This window comes from Gallinula chloropus (genome assembly GCF_964237585.1).
Source record: "Gallinula chloropus genome assembly, chromosome: 7".
Classification (NCBI taxonomy): domain Eukaryota; kingdom Metazoa; phylum Chordata; class Aves; order Gruiformes; family Rallidae; genus Gallinula; species Gallinula chloropus.
In genome coordinates, this window is record NC_140092.1 from 26388911 (window position 1) to 26407623 (window position 18713).

Consider the following 18713-nt stretch of genomic DNA (forward strand, 5'->3'; position numbering starts at 1 on the left):
CAGAAGCCTGTCTCAGTAGCTGTGTCCTTGTGGCTTGTGCTGAGGCTCCAACTTTGACACTGTCTAGTGTGAGCTTAGAGTCACAGAATCATTAAGGTTGGAAAAGACCTCCAAGATCATCTAGTCCAACTGTCCTCCTACTGCCTGTATTACTAAACCATGTCCCTTTCCTTGAACACCCCGGGGGACAGTGACTCCACCCCCTCCCTGGGCAGCCCCTTCCAATGCCCAACTGCTCTTTGGGAGAAGTTTCTCCTCATTTCTAACCTGAACCTGCCCTGGCACAACTTGCAGCCATTCCCTCTTGTCCTGTCACTGGGTATCTGCAGGAAGAGGCTGAGCCCCAGCTCACCACAACCTCCTTTCAAGGAGTTGTAGAGAGTGATAAGGTCTCTCCTCAGCCTCCTCCAGACTGAACAGTCCCAGTTCCTCATCAGACTCGTGTTCCAGCCCCTTCCCCAGCCTGGTTGCCCTTCTCTGGACACACTCCAGAACCTCGATGTCTGTCTTGGAGTGAGGGGCCTGAAACTGAACCCAGTATTGGAGGTGCAGCCTCACCAGAGCTGAGTACAGGGGATGATCACATCCCTGGTCCTGCTGGCTGGGCAAACTTGTAACTGCAGGATTTCTGTGGCAAGAACATTGTGAAGGGGGTGTTGTGTGTTCTTGCTGAGCACCAAACAGAAACTGGTCATGCAGGCTTTGCAGAGCAAAAGGTGGCATCACTAGGGTTTGATTACAGAAAGATGAAAACCCATTTTCTCAGGTAGTGTATATGGCTGAGACCATTAGCCAAGGGTGTTCTTATTCTGTGTAATAAGGGATCTACCAGCCTACCATGATTTTAACTTGTGGAATATTGTGGCTCAAGTCTGGTGAGAGAATGATTGTGTCAGTGTGTTTGCTGGTCTTCCTGTCCCCCCAAATCCATTTAGAAGAAGAAATGTAGAAATGGAGGGATTGTGAGTAGTTTCTTCACTGAAGAATGTTTTGTTTTGTTGTTTCCCAGAACTTTTATGGCTGGAACACTGCTGAGTATGATGTGTTGTCAGAAAGTACTGGGCTATTCTTACAGGTAAAATGAGTTCCTGGAAGAGCTATTGCCTTAGCAGGAATTGGCAGGGTAGGTTGTGATTCAGCAAGGCTGGATGTGGTACACATTCCTGGCTCTTCCTGGACTTAGGTGGTGGAGGTAGTGCCATGAGTCAGGACACTGACCCTTCAAAAGGCAACTGCATCCCCAAATGCATTGCAGTGCTGTTGGAGGGGAGAGGGGGAGAGATGGAGAGGTGGTGTAGCGTTGGTCTGGGTCCTTTCTGTGCAGACCAGTGAGGACCATCTGTATGCTGGTAAAGGATGCTGGGCAGGCTTTGGGCTGGTGAAGGGGTTGTAATCATTAACCCAGTAAAAATGAAGCCTGTTGCAGGAGGCAAAGGGCCATTTAAAAGCACTGTGTGGAGCTGAGTCAGCTGAAGGTCAAGAAAGCCTTCTGGCCTGGGAACAGATAGAACTGGCTCCAGCCACATCAGGGCTGGAAATGAGAGGGATTCTCCTGACGTTGGTTTAGGGGTTTGCAGGGAGCAGAGCTGCTGGGGAGTTTGACAGAGCTGGGCTGCCTTTATCACCAATTTCATTCTCCTTCTAGCACACCCACTAGAAACAAAGCTGTCTGTAACCCAGTGAACTGGCAGGGGAAGGGGCTCTGCAGCAGCTTGCTACAGGGATTTGCCCTGTTGCTTAGAACTCTGCTGCTGCTCTGTTGTTGGTGTGTTAGAGTCAAGAGTGCAGGCCTCAGCTGGACTTACCCAGGTAGGACTTCCTTTTCCTTCAGTGTGGTGAATCTACTCTGGAAGAAACCCAGCTGAGCTGTGATGTGCCTGTCAGCCCTGAGCATGTGCTGTGTGCTCAGGGGTTGCTGTCTCACTCAGCTCTCCCACTGTCCTACACAGCCCTGGTTCTGTGGCTGGTGTGGAAGGGCCAAGGCTGATGGAGGCCTGCCAGGTCTTGGTGGCTGTGTATCTGAACTGAAACACCTGAGAAGCACCCCATCAGCTCCCTGATGACTGGCAAGCAGTGTTGGGAAGTTACTGACCAGCCCCACATGGGGTTTTTGCTATTAAATACACTGAGGCAGTCAGTGTTCCTTTGGAGGAGCTGTGTATGGGCTTGTGGATGCATCTGGGGAAGATGGGTGATGGTTGCCTGGGGAAGATGCTTAGAAATCCCAACCTGTCTTTGTTTAGCTGTTTCTCTTTTAGGTGATGAAGTGAATGCTGTGGTTTGGAAATAATATGTTCTCTCTCTTCAACAGTGGGCCACCCTACGGATAGAAAAAGGTGTCAAAAAGCCACAGCCACAGATGCTGAAGACTCCTGCTAACGGTGAGAACTGGGGGTGAAGTCAGATTGATAAGACTCATTCTACTTCAGAACGTTAGTCCTTTCCAAATGTAGAAGTTAGATGAATGTATGAAAGAACTGGAGAAGAGGTGGGGTCATTGAAAACTGTTACATGTAATTGTTTTGCAATGCTGCTGGCACAAGAGCTGTTCCTGCAGAATGAAATGCTGCTTTTACTGGCTTGTGCTGAATGGATAAAAAAAAACAGGGGGTGAGGAAATGAAAGGTAGGATGTAACTTTAACAAAACAAGATAGAACTTAAGGAGGAGACTAAAATTTGAGTTACAATACCAGCTTTGATTTTTTTGTATGTTAAACTCTGTCTTTAGGTCACTGCTTGCAGGGCTGTTGTCAGCTATCTGCCTTGACAGCTTCAAAGTGTGCCTCATCTCTGAGGAGATCTGAATGACTCCTCTACAGCACTTTTCTTTCCCAAGCTCTGTGCTTTCTGTTGCAGGACATGGAAGTGTGTGCTGTTACACTTGTTCCCCTTTTTCAGTCTGCTGCTAGTCATTTTTTTGCCCCCTGGAGTTCTCTGTGTTTGCCAGACAAACTTCTTACGCTCCTTATCTGTAGAAAGACAGCTGAAGAGTTGCTTCATATTTCTTCCTTTAGCCTGGTTTTGAAATGAGTTATTTTACTCTGTCTTAACGCACACTGTGTGTGTTGTGGTAGGCTGTACTAGGTCAGAGTTGGCTGTAAGACTTAGGAGCTGCAAGTGAGAGAGAGAGCAGTCTGAGTTTGCCCAGGAAATAGAAGGCTCAGCAAAGCATTGCAGCCAGTGCTTGGTCTTATTCTGGTCCTTGACTGCCTTGGTCTTGCCATTCATTTGCTCATGTTTGACAGCACTTTGTGTGTGTGGTCTCATTGGGCAGCACAGTGGGGAGCTGGGCCAGCTTGCCAGTTAGACAAATCAATTGTTACCTGATTCTATGGATTAGCTCTTGGGAACATTGTGCAGTAATGGGGGCTGAACTGCTGAACTGGTTGTCTGTGTGTCATCTCCACAGGAGCATCCTTATCAGTACTGTAAACACTTGTATTGTCTGCAGGCCAGGCATGAAGCAGGCTCCAGTGGTAGGAGATCCAACTGTCAATTAGCACCTGTAATAATAAACTGGAGGTGGAGCACAGCAGCTCTTACAACAGGTTAAAATTTGTCTTGCTTAATTGCTGGCTTTAAAGTGGCTGGAAAAAAGGGTGTCCCACATCACTCAGTGATGTCCTGAAAGCTGTGGGGGGAAGGTAAGGTGAGTGATCCTTCCAAATAATGTCAGTGCCCTGCTCTCTGTTTCACAGGCTGCCAGTGGTGTGGCAAGATATCCTTTTTCTTCCTGTAAGGGTGATAGGATTCCAGCATGTCATGGGTCAGTGAGAGGGCAGGACATCCAACTGCACTGCTTCAGCTTCAGCTGTGCAGTAGGAGCTTTTGTCTTCCAAGATACCTGATCTGTCTGCTTCATGGTCCTTTCTTTTCTAGAAAGGAAAGGTAAAGGGAGAGAGGACACAGGTTATGTTCTATGAGCTAACTTTGCATGAAACTACACGTACCTATTCCCCCTGTGTGTGTGACTGAGGGGTGTACAGTGCTAATATGTGCTGGAGTTTAGAACCTGGACTAATGAATGAACTCCATGGTCTGGAGGGTTAGTGATAGTAAAAATAGCCTGAGGTAATAAATATAGAAGACTGCATGCAGATGATGTTCAAGTGGTGTTGTGGATGGGGTACACAATTGTGATGGTGGCCCAGAGCATGCTTCTTAATGTCCTTTTTGTGTTTGAAGTTAAAATTCAAACCTTTCTGCACTGTGGGTGGCTCTTACTGCAGTAAGATGTAGTCTTAACTATTCCTTACTTCAGAAGGTGTGGAGTATGGGGAACAGGGGAGCTGTGGAGTCTGCAGTGCCAAGCACTGCTTTCTATATTGCTCTTGGGAGCTTTTTAAGCATAGAACTGACTTGTGATTAGGATTCTGAGTTCCTGTATGTGGATGAAAGTACTTGAGGGCCAGGGCACATGTAGGCCTAACAGGGCACTGTGTAAGCTGGCATCCTGTCCCCTGAAGCTGACAGAACATGAGCAGGTGGAGAGGCCCAAATGCATTGTGCAATATTTACTGAGGGAGGAGATACTCCCAGTGATAATGAATTACAGAGTAGCTGATTAAACCAGGGTAAAGGTAAGTGTGTGTACTCATCTGTGGTCTGAAATGCTGAAGGGACATACGTAGCACCTCTTCCATCATTCCTGACAATCCAGTCCTCACTAGGAGGTGGGTGAGGACAGGAGGGAGCATTGCAGATGCATATGCAAGGGCAAGTTTTCCTGTTCCTGGGCAGAGCAATAATGATGCTCCCCAGAGACATTAAAATCCAGTGTTCCTAAATATGAAACATGACTGAGGAGACACCACCTTTCTCTGTAGTACCAAATCCAGTGTCGTCACATCTGTGGGCAGACACAGCAGCCAGTGCCTGTGTGTTGGTGGTGTGATAAGGAATAGTCCCAAGAAAAATGTTGGCTGGAGTAGTTGCTGTTGGGGTGGTTACCTGGTGCTGTCACCTCCAGCTCCCTCTGTGTTAGAGGGCAGAATGTTTCTGTGCTGAGTCCAGTGGTAGCTGTTAGCTGAGAGGATCACAGAATCACAGGGGTTGGAAGGGCCCTCCAGAGCCCATGGGGTCCAAGCCCCTGCCAAAGCAGGGTCCCTAGGACAGGTCACACAGGTTGGCGTCCAGAGGGGGCTGGAATCTCTCCAGAGAAGGAGACTCCACACCCCCTGGGCAGCCTGTCCCAGGGCTCCCTCACCCTCACCGGGAAGAAGTTCTTCCCCAGATTGGGGTGGAACTTCCCCTGCTCCAACTTGAGGCCATCGGCCCTTGTCCTGTCCCCACAGACCCTGAGAAGAGGCTGCCCATGTCCCCCTGTGTCCCACCCTTCAGCTATTGTTCCCCATTGAACAGATCCCCTCTCAGGCTCCTTCTCTCCAGGCTGAACAGCCCCAGCTCACTCAGCCTTTCCTCGCAGGGGAAAGGCTGAGTGATTAAAGCTCCAGGCCTTTAATACACAGAGACTAGATGTTGATCCCCTCACAGCTGAGTAACCAGCAGTTGGTGTGAGTGTGGCACTGGCAAGAGGCACTCACTCCCCTTAAAGTCTGTGGGTTTAAAAACCACAGAAATGCTGCTAAGTCAGAGGTTTGAAAGTGGCATCCACTAAAAGCAAAGCCTAGTCAAACAAGGTGACTGTAGGAGATAGTGTCAAGCTTGAGCCTGGGGTGATTAGCTGACTAGATTATGTGAGCCTGAAGGCTTGGGGCTGTGGTGGCACTGAGTGAAGCAGCAGCCAGGACTGTTTTGGGTGTGAGTGTGATGTTTACTGTGCCTGTGCAGCCTGTACAGCTGCCTTTTAGCTGTCTTTGGCACAATCAACTCTGTCATGGCCAAGGGATTAAAGGCCACAAAATGTTATTTCTCATGATGAGAAGACCAAGTGCATCACCTGAGCAGCATGTGTTTAACTCTGTTCATAATACCTTACGGTGCTCCTGAGACCTTGGCTCTGAGTAGCCTTTCCCAAGGTTACAAACCAGGTTGTGTGTAGAGGTGTCGTGTGACAGTGACAGGACAGGCTGGTGAGGCAAGACACTACAACTGTGCTGTCTCAGCTGTGCCAGCAGTGTGTTCAATCTGAACCCTGGGCTGGTTGCAGCCAAGAACAACAACAACTAGGAGCCAGGAAAACCAGCTGCTTGGCAGCTGATGAACTGGCTGGGTGGATGAGGAGGAACTGTTCCCATTTTCCCTGGGAACTGGAGAGGAGAGTGGTTGTGTGGTGGGTGCTGCAGAGTTCCCCAGTGACCTGACCCCCACCCCAGCAGCAGCAGGGAGCAGGCAGGTTGGGCTGGCTCGCCGATGGTCCTGGATGTTCCACAGCTTAGAGGTTTGAGGGACTGACTGATGAGAGATCTGGATTGGGGTTAAATACAACACAAGTGGAGTCCACCCTGCTGAATGGTTGTGTAATTTAGATCCCAAAGCACACGTGGGTGTTGGGGTGTGTCGTATTAACCACCTATATTTATAGGGTAGTGATAGGACAGTGCACTGAGATGCTCCACTGGGGGAATGTGAAGTTGTGGCTGCCAAGTTCAGAGCTGAAGGTGCTAACAGATTTTCTTGCAGTGTGACATCTCCCTTGCATGTTGTCCACCTTAGTGATTTGTGGACCTTTCATTTAGGAGCTTCTCTTGTTATCCTACACATGTTGCAGTGCAGTACAAAGATGTCACTTGTCATTTAAGTGCTGTGTGTAATTTGCACAGCAAATATATTCCCAGAGCTTTGCTCCTGGCAGGACTTGCTTTGGGATGCACATTTCCATATTGTGGGATGTGTGGAAGTGCCTAGTGGCTTGAAACAGTTGAGTGCTTCCTCCTTCCATGTTTTTATCTCTACATGGAAGCACAGAGTTTGTGCAGTCTGTCAGATGGTGTCTGACAGAGTGGCAACCTGGACTTGGACCTCTAATCCTAGTTGAGTGTCTTGGGATGGGTGTTCTGGTTAAATGTCATTCCAGATATCTTCAGTTATTAATTTCTAGAGCCAAACTTGCTTACCAGAGAGCAGCTACTTGATCTTTATATTCAGCTTCTGCAACATGACCTTGCCTTGGGAAGCTCTAGTGAGAAATGGGTGCTTATCAGAGCATAAGTATAAAAGAAGTGAAAAGGGAGGAGGAAGAGGGAATACATGCTGTTTGTACTGCAGCTCTGAACTAGCAAGTTCAGGTGGAGGGTGTCCCTGCCCGTGGCAGGGGGCATTGGAATTAGATGACCTTTAAGGTCCCTTCCAGCCCAAACCATTCTGTGATTCCTGTCCCCTGTACAGGAAAGAAATGGAGCTGTTGGAGCAAGTTCAGTGGGTGGCACAGAGCTGATCAGGGCCCTGGAGCACCTCTCCTATGAAGCCAGGCTGAGAGAGCTGGGCTTGGTCAGCCTGGAGAAGGCTCCAGGGAGACCTAATTGCAGCCTACCAATCCTTGAAGTGGTCCTACAGCAGCGTGGGAGAGGGGCTGGTCACCAGGGAGTGTGGGGACAGGACACAGGGTGATGGCTTCAAGCTGAATGAGGGTAGGGTTAGGTTAAGCATTAGGAAGGAATTCTTCCCTGTGAGGGAGGGGAAGCCCTGGCACAGGGTGCCCTGAGAGGTTGTGGAAGCCCCTGGATCCCTGGCAGGGCTCAAGGCTGGGTTGGATGGGGCTTTGGGCACCCTGGGCTGGTGGAAGGTGTCCCTGCCCATGGCAGGGGGGTTGGGACTAGATGATCTTTGAGATCCCTTCCAACCCAAAGCATTCTATGATTGAGTGCCCTACTGAGGAGTATGCTCTGTTCAACTACCCATCTGATCTTGCTGTCACAGGAGGGCCCTGCCAATAAACTTGCCTCCTCAAGTAAGGCAGAGCATTACTGTTGCTGAGTTGTCCCCTCATGGCTACCCCTTCCTTCTCCAGGTATCATTGAAAGAGATGAAACACCCATGGAGAAGGAGATCGCGCGTCTGCATCGAGCCGACTTCGAATTCTCCGACATCTTTTACTTCTGCAGGAAAGGCTTTGAGGCCATTGTGGATGATGAAGTCACCCAAAGGTTTTCCTCTGAAGAGCTGGTTTCTTGGAATCTTCTCACAAGGACTAATGTCAACTTTCACTACATCAGCCTGAGGCTGACTGTTGTGTGGGTCATTGGGGTCATCGTGCGGTACTGCTTTCTGCTGCCCCTACGGTAAGCTCCTGGGTGCTGAGGGACCTTCTCAGCCTCGGAGTGTGTACATGTGGTTTTGTGGGACCTGTCATCTCAGCTTTTTTAATCCAAAGGCAGCATTAAGAGGTACAGAAGATGAACAAGGGGGGATGGAGTGAAGCTGAAGGAGGGAAGGGTTAGATAAGATATTGGGGGGAAGTTCTTCGCAGAGAGAGTGGTGAGGGGCTGGAAGGGGCTGCCCAGAGAGGAGGTGGGTGCCCCATCCCTGGGGGTGTTGAAGGCCAGGTTGGATGGGGTCCTGGGCAACCTTGTGTAGCTCCAGGCCTGGAGGTTGGTGGCCCTGCCTGTGGCAGGTGGGTTGGAACTGTATGCTCCTTGGGGTCCCTTCTAACCCAGACCAGTCTGTGACTCTGTGATTCTATGAACCACTTAAACTCTCTTTTGTATGGTTAAGAGGCCATTCAGAATGTTTTTTATCTTGCTGTTTAATGTGGAGGGTAGGTTAAGGCCTAGTGGTCATCATCTCTGCAAATGGTTCCTCTACAAAGTCATTTGTATTGGCAGCATAACTTGGGTGAACTGTGAAGTTCCTGATAATCTGTGCATCAGGGTATCTGAATCTGCTGCCTTTGCTAGGCTGTGACTTTGAGCAATGTGTCAGGGAATTGCTGATTGCAAGCACTGGCTGTGTCAGGTATCTGAGGAGTACTTCAATTCCTTCAACCACTTCCTATTTTAAAAGGTAAAATGATATGAAAATGTGGAAAACTGCTTATTTTGATTTAATGTCTGTTCTGCCTGTAGCTTTACCCTGGCTGCCATTGGGATTACCTCAATGATTGTGGGGACAACAGTGGTAGGACAGCTGCCAAACAGCAGGTAGGTACTGTGTGAGAGGGATCAGTTTGCCAAGCTGTGTTACGCAAACAGCTCAAGATTAGGACTGGAGAGATTTTACAAGTCATAGACTACTGATAGTCCACCCACAAACTTGTAGCTTTGCTTTTTGTGGCATTTTGAACTTGGGCTGGCCTCTTGCCAGGCTTGGCACTGGTTGGTGATTTCTGGCCTTCTCTTGCTGTCATGAGAGACTCAAAGGGAGTGTTGTAGGTGAGATAAAAGTGCAAGGACAAAAACTACCCAGTGAGATGACAGCCTTGCCTACGTCACAGCAGGGTATGGCATGTGTTGGCTGACCTGCTGGAGCAATTGAGTGACAGAGCTGGGAATATCCCTTTGTACTCCAGAGTACCAGGAAAATTTCAGCCCTGAGTTGTGTTGAGTAGGCTGGAGAAGATTGAGTCCATGTCTGGCTTCTTTCCAGAACGTTCCAGATATCTGATTCTCTTCAGCCTGGAGAAGAGAAGGCCCTGGGGGGACATCATTGCAGCCTTCCCGTCCCTGAAGGGAGCAGAGAGACAGGAGGGGAATCAGCTTGTTCAAGGGCAGAGACTGGCAGGACAAGGGGGATGGAGTGAAGCTGAGGGAGGGAAGGGTTAGATGAGATCTTAGGGGGAAGTTCTTTGCAGAGAGAGTGGTGAGGGGCTGGAAGGGGCTGCCCAGAGAGGAGGTGGGTGCCCCATCCCTGGGGGTGTTGAAGGCCAGGTGGGATGGGGCCCGGGGCAACCTTGTGTAGCTCCAGGCCTGGAGGTTGGTGTCCCTGCCTGTGGCAGGGGGTTGGAGCTCTGTGCTCCTTGGGGTCCCTTCCAACCCAGCCCAGTCTGTGATTCTGTGATCTGTGCTCTCTTACAGTGTGAAAAACTATCTGAGTGAAAAGGTGCACCTCACGTGCTCCCGCATCCTTGTCAGAGCCCTGTCTGGTACCATCCACTACCACAACAAGTGAGTAAGCTATGGTAACATCAGCTGAAGTGTGTGTGTACTTCTACATGTATGAGTATCCCATCTAGAATGGGACAGCTCTCCTGGTTAATGTCATGCTAGATGCTGACTCACCTGACAGCGTTCTGGAATGTTCTGTGTGTGATGTGGTGCTTAGTGTATGGGTCTAATGAAAATTCTGTCATTGCAGGGAAAACAAACCTAAGAAAGGAGGAATTTGTGTTGCCAACCACACATCCCCCATAGATGCCATCATTCTGACAAATGATGGGTGCTATGCTATGGTAAGAGGAGTGGTGACTGCAGCAGAGGGAGACAGTCTAGGACAGGGGAAGATTGTGAGTGTCAGCCCCAGGCTGACAGGCTGGTTCAGCCCCAGGCAGCAGCTGAGCACCATGAGCTGCTCTCTCACCCCTCCAGAGGAGAAGAGGACAGAGCCCCTGAGGGTTGGGATAAGGACAGTTTGCTGATGACACAGCAAAACCAAAAGCCCAGGGCAAAGTACACAGGCACAGAGTGATAACACTGAGGGCTGACCTGTTACCCTACTGCACTTGAACTGTCCCAGAGCCCCTCCAGCCTCTGTGGAGTGATGCCACCTGGTGTGGAGAACAGCCTGAGCTAACACAGCTCCCCTGTGCTGCCTGCTTGGGGAAGTTAACCCTGTCCTGGCTGGAACCAGGACAGTGGTGGTGGCTGTGGAGCTCAGAGCTGAACTTTCACAGTAGAGATGCTCACATGAGCCATTAATCAGTGAGGGGGAAAGTATAAATTGTGTTGATCTTGGTCTCCAGGTTCCGTGCTGGTGACGTTGTCCCAGCAGTGTCAATGCTTGGCTCTTGGTATTTGAAATACCTGAGGAATGCTTCCATACACACATAAAAATGCATTTAAAGTTTCTGTGGGCACTGCCCAACCCTGGCTTGAGCTTTCCCATGTGTTTGGGTTCTCTGGAGCCGGGAGGGGGATGCAAAGGAGGAGGTTCTTGCTTTTTGGGTGTCTCAAACGCTGCTGTTTTCCCTTGGGCTTGCAGGTTGGGCAGGTCCACGGCGGGCTGATGGGAGTTATTCAGAGAGCCACAGTCAAGGCCTGTCCCCACGTCTGGTTTGAGCGCTCGGAGATGAGAGACCGCCATCTAGTGACAAAACGGTGAGCTGTGGGGCGGGAGCCACCCGGGGCCTGCCGCTGCCTGAGGAGGGGCTGTGAGGGCCGTGCCATCCCCAAACCCTCCGAGCAGAGTGAGGGGTTAAACCTTTGGGAAGCCCAAGAAGCTGAGAATCCAATTCCCTGTTTCACGTTGCAACCTTGGGATCTTGAGAGCCCAAAGGCTGACTCACAAAAGCATCTGGTGGTTGTATTCCAAACAACTGCTGCTTATAACTTGTATCCCTGGGATTAATTGGCCATTTATCTGTAATTCCACATTAGCATAGGCTGGAGTGGTGCAGGGTGTTGCATGTTGGTTGGTATGGGTAGGAGTGGGAGCAATCAGATGCCTGGCAGCAGCTCAGAGTGAGTTGGAGGGGTGGAGCAGCAAGCTCAGCGTGACCCAAATGTGCCTGCTGGTGTGGGCTTTGGTACAGAGACAAAATGTCAGGTTCCTGGGTTGCTGAGGAAGGCTTGGGAAGCTCATACAGAGTGGAACCATTCAGACAAAGGTTCTGGTGAGGTCTGGGATGCAGCAGATTATTGCAAAACATCTCATTTGGGTAGCTGTCAGCATAAATAACACTGATAAATTCAGATAGATGTTTGGGAAGGATGAGAAGATGCTTCAAATTCTGGGACTTTGTTGGAGAGAAAATACTGATGGGGTAAAAAAAAATAGTCATTTTATGATACAAATTGTCTCAATTCCTGCAGTGGCTCAAAACTGTGAATAGTCACAGGATTGTAGGGGTGGGGTGGGAAGGGCCCTCCAGAGCCCATGGGGTCCCACCCCCTGCCAAAGCAGGGTCCCTAGGACAGGTCACACAGGTCCAGATGGGGCTGGAATCTCTCCAGAGAAGGAGACTCCACACCCCCCTGGACAGCCTGTCCCAGGGCTCCCTCACCCTCACCAGGAAGAAGTTCTTCCCCACATTGGGGTGGAACTTCCCCTGCTCCAACTTGAGGCCATGGCCCCTTGTCCTGTCCCCACAGACACTGAGAAGAGGCTGCCCATGTCCCCCTGTGTCCCACCCTTCAGCTACTGATCCCCATTGATCAGATCCCCTCTCAGGCTGCTTCTCTCCAGGCTGAACAGCCCCAGCTCACTCAGCCTTTCCTTGTTTGGCTGAGGGGCAAAACCATATCTGGATATGAAACTGAGCTGCTTACCAAGGCAGTTTCCTGCAGAATGCCACCAAAAGCATCCCTGTGACCACTGTAGTACAGTCATAGAAGTTCTGCCTGACTTTTAAAGGACTTTAGGTGAATTTTGACAGGTTTGAGAAGTTATTTAGGACTCATCTTTGTAAGAAATGTGCTGTTAAGGAAGCAGAGCCTGGGTGAACCATTGCAGAACACTTTTTAATGGAGGCATTTTCTTGCAGGCTGAGTTAATGACAGTCACTTGTTGGCTTTCCTGACAGTCACAGACAAGTTGATATGGAGGGAAGAAAGCAAATGTTGCCTCAGTGTAAGGCACTGGAGACCTAAGGGATGGCTTGCACAAAGCCTCAGGCTTGTCAGAAGCAGAGATGTAGGTACAAATTAGTGTCCAGTAAAAGGCTTTGGTTTCAAACAAATGTGTTTATACATTAAGTTATTTTTAATGCACCTGCCTGAGGAAAGAAGAGTGGAAACAAGCTGATCTTAAGCTTTCCTTCTGCTTCCACAGGCTCAGGGAACATGTGGCAGATAAAACCAAGCTCCCAATCTTAATTTTTCCAGAAGGTAAGAAGCTCCTTCTCACTATTCAGTGTATGTGTCACCCCTGTTCTCTTTTCATGGCTTCCAGTGCTCAAATGGATCTTCATCTCTTGCCTTAGTTTTGATTAGGACATTCTTCTTTTTCATCTTTAATGTGAGATTGCACAAAGACAACAGAATACTGACCCTGGCTGTTGGGTCTCCTGGCAGAATCTGTAGGCAGAAGAATGGGAAAATTGTTTCTTTTCAATATCAATTGGTTGTCCTACAGATCTAACCTCAGCCCTGTGCATTTTGTCTTGCACATGTTCTGGCTTCATTCAGGGAGTCAGTCACAAGACAAAGAATGAAAGCAAGCATGGGGGAGATGCCCAACTTGCCCACAAAGGGCCTGCATTTGCCCCTCAGTGAGTGTGAGACCTGTATGTTGATGTAGTGTTGCTACTGAAATAGGGTAGGGTGTGTGGAATAATGACTTCAGCTTTGTTCTTGGACAGGCACCTGCATAAACAATACATCTGTGATGATGTTCAAGAAGGGAAGCTTTGAAATAGGAGGGACAATCTATCCTGTTGCAATCAAAGTAAGTCAAAGGAGCTGGCTGCTGGATGCCAAAGTTTGGGACCTGTTTTTGTCAGGGTGGAAGGAAGCTGTCTGACTGCAGCTGCTAATGAAAGCACAGTAGCTCTGGCTGTGGATGGCTCCTAGAGTACAAGTGGCTGAAACAAAAGTGAAGTCATCAGCCTCTGGAGCCTTGATGGTAGGACCTGGTGGGACCAGCTTCTTCCAGAAAGCTGGAATGAAGGGAGATCCAGCTGGTCCTTCCCAGTGCTGAAGGGAAGCACGTGGCTCACAGCAGGCTTAACTCTTTTTGGCTGTTTGGACAAATTGGTGACATCTGCTGCTGGTTCTGCTTTGTAATCAGGAGCAGCACAAATAAGTACAGGCTAATTGTCCTAAAGCTTTGTTCTAAGCAAACATGTTAATTGTGAATCTTCTCAGGCTGAGAAGGACCTGGGGGTGTTGGTTGACTCCACACAGAACATGAGTCAGCAGTGTGGCCAGGAAGGCCAACAGCATCCTGGCTTGTATCAAAATTAGTGGCCAGTAGGTCTGGGGAGGGGATTGTGCCCCTGGACTCAGCACTGGTGAGGCTGCACCTTGAGTGCTGGGTCCAGTTCTGGGCCCCTCACCATAAGAAGGACATGGAAGTCCTGGAGTGTGTCCAGGGAAGGGGCTGGAGGGCAAATCCTCTGAGGAGCGGCTGAGGGAGCTGGGGGTGTTCAGCCTGGAGAAGAGGAGGCTGAGGGGAGACCTTCTCCCCACCTCCACTGCCCTGCCAGGAGGGTGCAGAGAGGTGGGGGATGGTCTCTTCAGCCAGGGGACAGGAGATGGGACGAGGGGGAATGGCCTCAAGCTGTGCCAGGACAGGGTCAGCTCAGATGGGAGGGAAAAGCTCTTCCCTGGCAGAGTTGTGGGGCTGTGGCACAGGCTGCCCAGGGAGGGGGCTGAGTCCCCACCCCTGGGTGTGTTTAACAGATGGGGAGATGAGGTGCTCAGGGATATGGTTTAGCACAGGACAGGGACAGTTGGACTTGATGATCTTAAAGGGCTTTTCCAACCTGGGGATTTTGTGATTCTCTTACTCTGGTATGTGGCTGGGAGCATTTGCCTCAGATCTGAGACTGGCTGTGATGGGCTGTGGGGAAGGGAGTTTATCTAACTTGGTTTTTGGTGACCCCTTGCAGTATGATCCTCAGTTTGGAGACGCCTTCTGGAACAGCAGCAAATACAACATCGTGAGCTACCTGCTGCGAATAATGACCAGCTGGGCCATTGTCTGCAACGTGTGGTATATGCCACCAATGGTTAGAAAGGTAATCAAGCATCTGGGTGACTGATCACTGTTTAAGAACAGCAAGTGCCTCTCTTTACCCCTTTTTTACCCCAGAACCCATACTCACCCCTTGTCTCAAAATGAAGAGTTTTAATCTGGACTCCTGATATTGTTGCCTTTGTGTGCAGCTTGGTACCATCAGCAGAACATCAGCTATGCAAAGGATAGCAGTAAACACAGTGCTTCTCACAGTAGCAATGCTGTTAGTGTTCCATCCCCTTGGAACAAATTTCCCCCAATTTCAACACTTCAGGGAAAAATAAGTGAGCTTACATTGGCACATCAGATTGTGTTGGTGTGATAAGGGATGGGTTGCTTGGCAGGGAGCTAATTTGATGAGGCAGCAGATGAAAAGTGCTATGGGAGTTTGTTTGATTCACTTCTATCTGCTTTGTGTTGAATTTATGACCCATGAAGGAAGGTGAAGATGCTGTTCAGTTTGCCAACAGAGTGAAGTCAGCCATTGCTCGCCAAGGAGGACTGACTGAGCTTCCCTGGTGAGTGATGCCACCCGTGCTAGACTTCATGGGCTGTTTGCTAGTTTGAGAGGTGCTTTGTGACAAACAGAACTGCTCCATGGTATCTAACTCAGGAGAAAACAGGGGAGTAACTTCACATGCAGGGATGTGAAAGTAAAAATAAAAATAACTAAAAATTAAAAAATGCCTAAAGCTGAGGGAGGGAGTTTCTGCTAAAGGTTTGATGCTTTTAAAGAGGGCCCCATCACAGTTGTTTGTCATGCTGAATTTAAGGAGCAGAAGGGGAAGATAAGTTGGTAAAACTAACTACAGAAAAATAAGTCACAGGGCTTGAGTCTTTCTGCTCCTGCTTTCTCATGTCCTGTCTCAGTAGGTAGGAGCCATAATGCCTAGAGTTTCATTTTTCTAGTGGATGGAATGGGTGAATGGATTCAATTGGAGGTGCAGTTGGCCCTCCAAATTTGTAAGGCAGGAGACACTATGGTGTTGCACAAGATTGACTCATTACAGTCTAGGAAAATAGCATCCCAGGTTGGCCAAGATGCCTGTAGCAGGTACAACCTGGTACCAGCATAAGCAGCCTGCTTTAATGGGTTAAACTCAACTGGGACTGCATAAGCATTCTGACTTAAGCATGTTTATTAAAACATTTACTTTAAACTTGGATGTTCTAGAAGCTCTGAAGAAAAACTGTCTTAATCTTTTAGGTTGAGACTCTTAGAGTTGACCAAGGTAGTTAATATAGTATATAATAATACACAGTAGTGGTAACAGTTGTGATGAGCTACTCTTCTCTCCTGCTCTGTTCCAGGGATGGAGGTCTCAAACGTGCAAAAGTCAAAGATACTTTCAAAGAAGAACAGCAGAAAAACTACAGCAAGATGCTGGTGAGAAATGGATCAATAGGAAGTCTGCCTACAGGAACAGAGTCAGACTGAGTGATGGCTCTTCAAAACTGATTTTGCACAACCAGCCTTAGCAGGAATAACGTTGTTTTTATAAATTAAAAGACAAAACAAAAAAAACCTCCACAAAAACTGGAGCAGCAAAATCCCTCCTCATGTGTATGCATATCCTCTGGTGCAGAGCCTGCCAGAGGCAGAGCCTCTGTATCCCTTCTCACTCCCCTGCCCCTCCCCATCTTCATGTGATGATGCACTGCAGCTCCTGCTGTTCTTGAGCTGAATGTGTTGACAGTTGAGAGGAGAGGAAAGAAGCACCACAGGTTTTTTCTGAGTTTGTAAGGATGGAGGGAAGTAAGCTGAAGAGATGCTGTCAGGACACTGGCTGTGAAGATACCTCTTGCTCATGGTACTTTGAAGCTTTAAGCATAGATTTTTGTCTTTATTTTCTGTTGCTCACGGAGACCTTTAGTTGTAGTTGACTTAACATATTTTAGGATACTGTCAAAACTAAGAGATTGACTCTTTTGGTTAGCTTGCACCTGGATGTGCAAGGGGCAAAGGGTCCACACAGCCCCCAAAAGGATGGGAAGGCAGCTGCCCTGCCAAAGCACAGTTCCCAGACCATGAGGAATTTGGTGGCCTTATACTGTGGTATTATTGAGAACTGCTAACTGAGGGGAGATAAAGGGGCAAGTCCTCAATCTCCCTGTCCACTGCTACTGTCAAAATTGCTTTCCTTAGATCTGGAGCAGGAAAGGTAAGATTCAGTAAGCAGCTGGATAACAGAAATTCATCTGTCATAGCCTATGAAGTGGGTTTTCAAGACTACCTTGCTGCAAAAATTGCTGCTTGTGGCGTAAAGATCTCAAGAGCACCACTCCAGAAAGACATTTTGGTGTTGATCTGGGCCAGCAATAGCTATTATCAACATAGGATCCATAAGTCACCTATGATGCAGGACGTGGCATGTTCAAATCTGCAACATATTGCTGTCTGAATGTAAAAGAAATAAATTCTATATTTCTAATGGGTCTTGTGTGGCATTTATACTCTTTAAATGTCTATAAATAAGCTGTACTTGCTGAAAACTAAAAATTAGGGCTGTGGAAACATCAGTCACTGTGACATAAAAGGATGAATTGTAGCTGAGCTCTTTTCCTGACTCTTTTTTTTACTTTTTCTTTTCCCCTCAGACTCTAAGGAACGTACATGGCTTGGTGTTTATCTAGAGTAGGAGTGACTCATGCAGACTGAACTGGAAATGACAACATGAAGCCATTATCAGGGAGACCCAGCTAATGAATTTAAAATTAACTGGAAAACAACTAGAGCTTCTAAGTTTGTAACAAACTGAGTTCATTTGTAAGTAGTCTATTCCTGTAGTGAAGAGACTTGTTTCAACTTAATGCTACCAAAGAAAAACCACCTTACTGTTTTGCAGTTGCTAAGTTTAAAACTGTGTTAGAACACAGTCTCCCAGAAGAGGGTTCCTGATTTCTTTTACATTATCCCTCAGCCTGGGGATTTACACAAGGATAAATATATTTGTTTATGGAATACCTCATAGGCATGTCTCATCCTTTGCCTTGGAAGTCTGGTTGTGAAGCCTTTGGAGGTATGCAGCCTTGGAAGGAAACATTGGGAAGAGGCTCTTGCAGAAATACTCTGAGGTTTAGCGTGGCAGGCTTTTAAGAACAAAATTGTTTGTGCTGAAAGGGTTAGAGTGGTTTCTAGCTTAATGTGAACCTAGTTCAACTTTGAACTGAGTTCTTTTGTTACTATTAAGAAGAAACTTTTTCTCTGTGAGGGTGAGGGAGCCCTGGGCCAGGCTGCCCAGAGAGGCTGGGGAGTCTCCTTCTCTGGAGACATTCAAACCCACCTGGATGTGTCCCTGTGGGATTTAGTCTGGGTGATCCTGCTCTGGCAGGGGGGCTGGACTGGATGATCTTTGGAGGTCCCTTCCAACTCCAAACATTCTGTGAACTGGTCATGCAGCTTTGGGCTAATGAATGTGTTTTTCTTAATTTATGGATATTACCTGTGAGTTTGAGCTTTCCTGTGTTGTGCTCCTGGTAGGAACTTAACTCTGTGTGTGCAGATGCATGCACACAAAATACAGTTCAGGTAACACATTTTGAAATCTGTAGTATATAAATAGTAGTGTGTGTATATCCATGGAGTATTGTGTCTAAGGTATAGATTGTGATGTATTTCTCTCTGGGTAGAGCAGAAATTGCTTTTGTGAAGACTTAAATATAGGATTCCTGAGAGAATCTTCACTGTTGGTTTATGGGCTGATGTCCCTCTGGTATTTTTTCCTGCTTTTGGACTTTATCATCAGTGGTTGAACTGCAGTGGTTTTGAAGCCCTAACTGTGTTCACTGGGATGCCCTGTTGGGTGTGTATGTTGATAGCAACAGGATTTGAGCTTTGGGAAAAGTGCTGAAGGCTGCAGTTCACCTCTTGCTTGTGTCTTTTAAGGCAAAAAGCCCTGCTAAGTCAAAATATTATGGCAGTAAGGTAATGCAGTGATGATATGGCTTCAAGTTGGAGCAGGGGAAGTTCCACCCCAATCTA

At 48.2% G+C, this 18713-nt stretch overlaps 1 protein-coding gene across 1 annotated transcript in view; it reads left to right on the forward strand.

Moving 5' to 3' along the window:
* The window catches only part of LOC311193683 (glycerol-3-phosphate acyltransferase 3), a gene marked incomplete at its 5' end in the record, with an annotated part of 28640 nt that extends 11484 nt beyond the window's left edge, over positions 1-17156 (forward strand). Inside the window, 11 exons of the mRNA XM_084266601.1 lie at positions 2312-2381; positions 7911-8181; positions 8965-9039; positions 9913-10002; positions 10193-10286; positions 11036-11151; positions 12824-12879; positions 13353-13438; positions 14604-14732; positions 15170-15249; positions 16043-17156. Coding sequence (XP_084122727.1) covers positions 2312-2381; positions 7911-8181; positions 8965-9039; positions 9913-10002; positions 10193-10286; positions 11036-11151; positions 12824-12879; positions 13353-13438; positions 14604-14732; positions 15170-15249; positions 16043-16169 — 1194 coding nt within the window. The 3' untranslated portion in view covers positions 16170-17156. The remainder of the gene's footprint in view (positions 1-2311; positions 2382-7910; positions 8182-8964; positions 9040-9912; positions 10003-10192; positions 10287-11035; positions 11152-12823; positions 12880-13352; positions 13439-14603; positions 14733-15169; positions 15250-16042) is intronic.
* Between the last annotated feature and the right edge of the window lie 1557 nt (positions 17157-18713).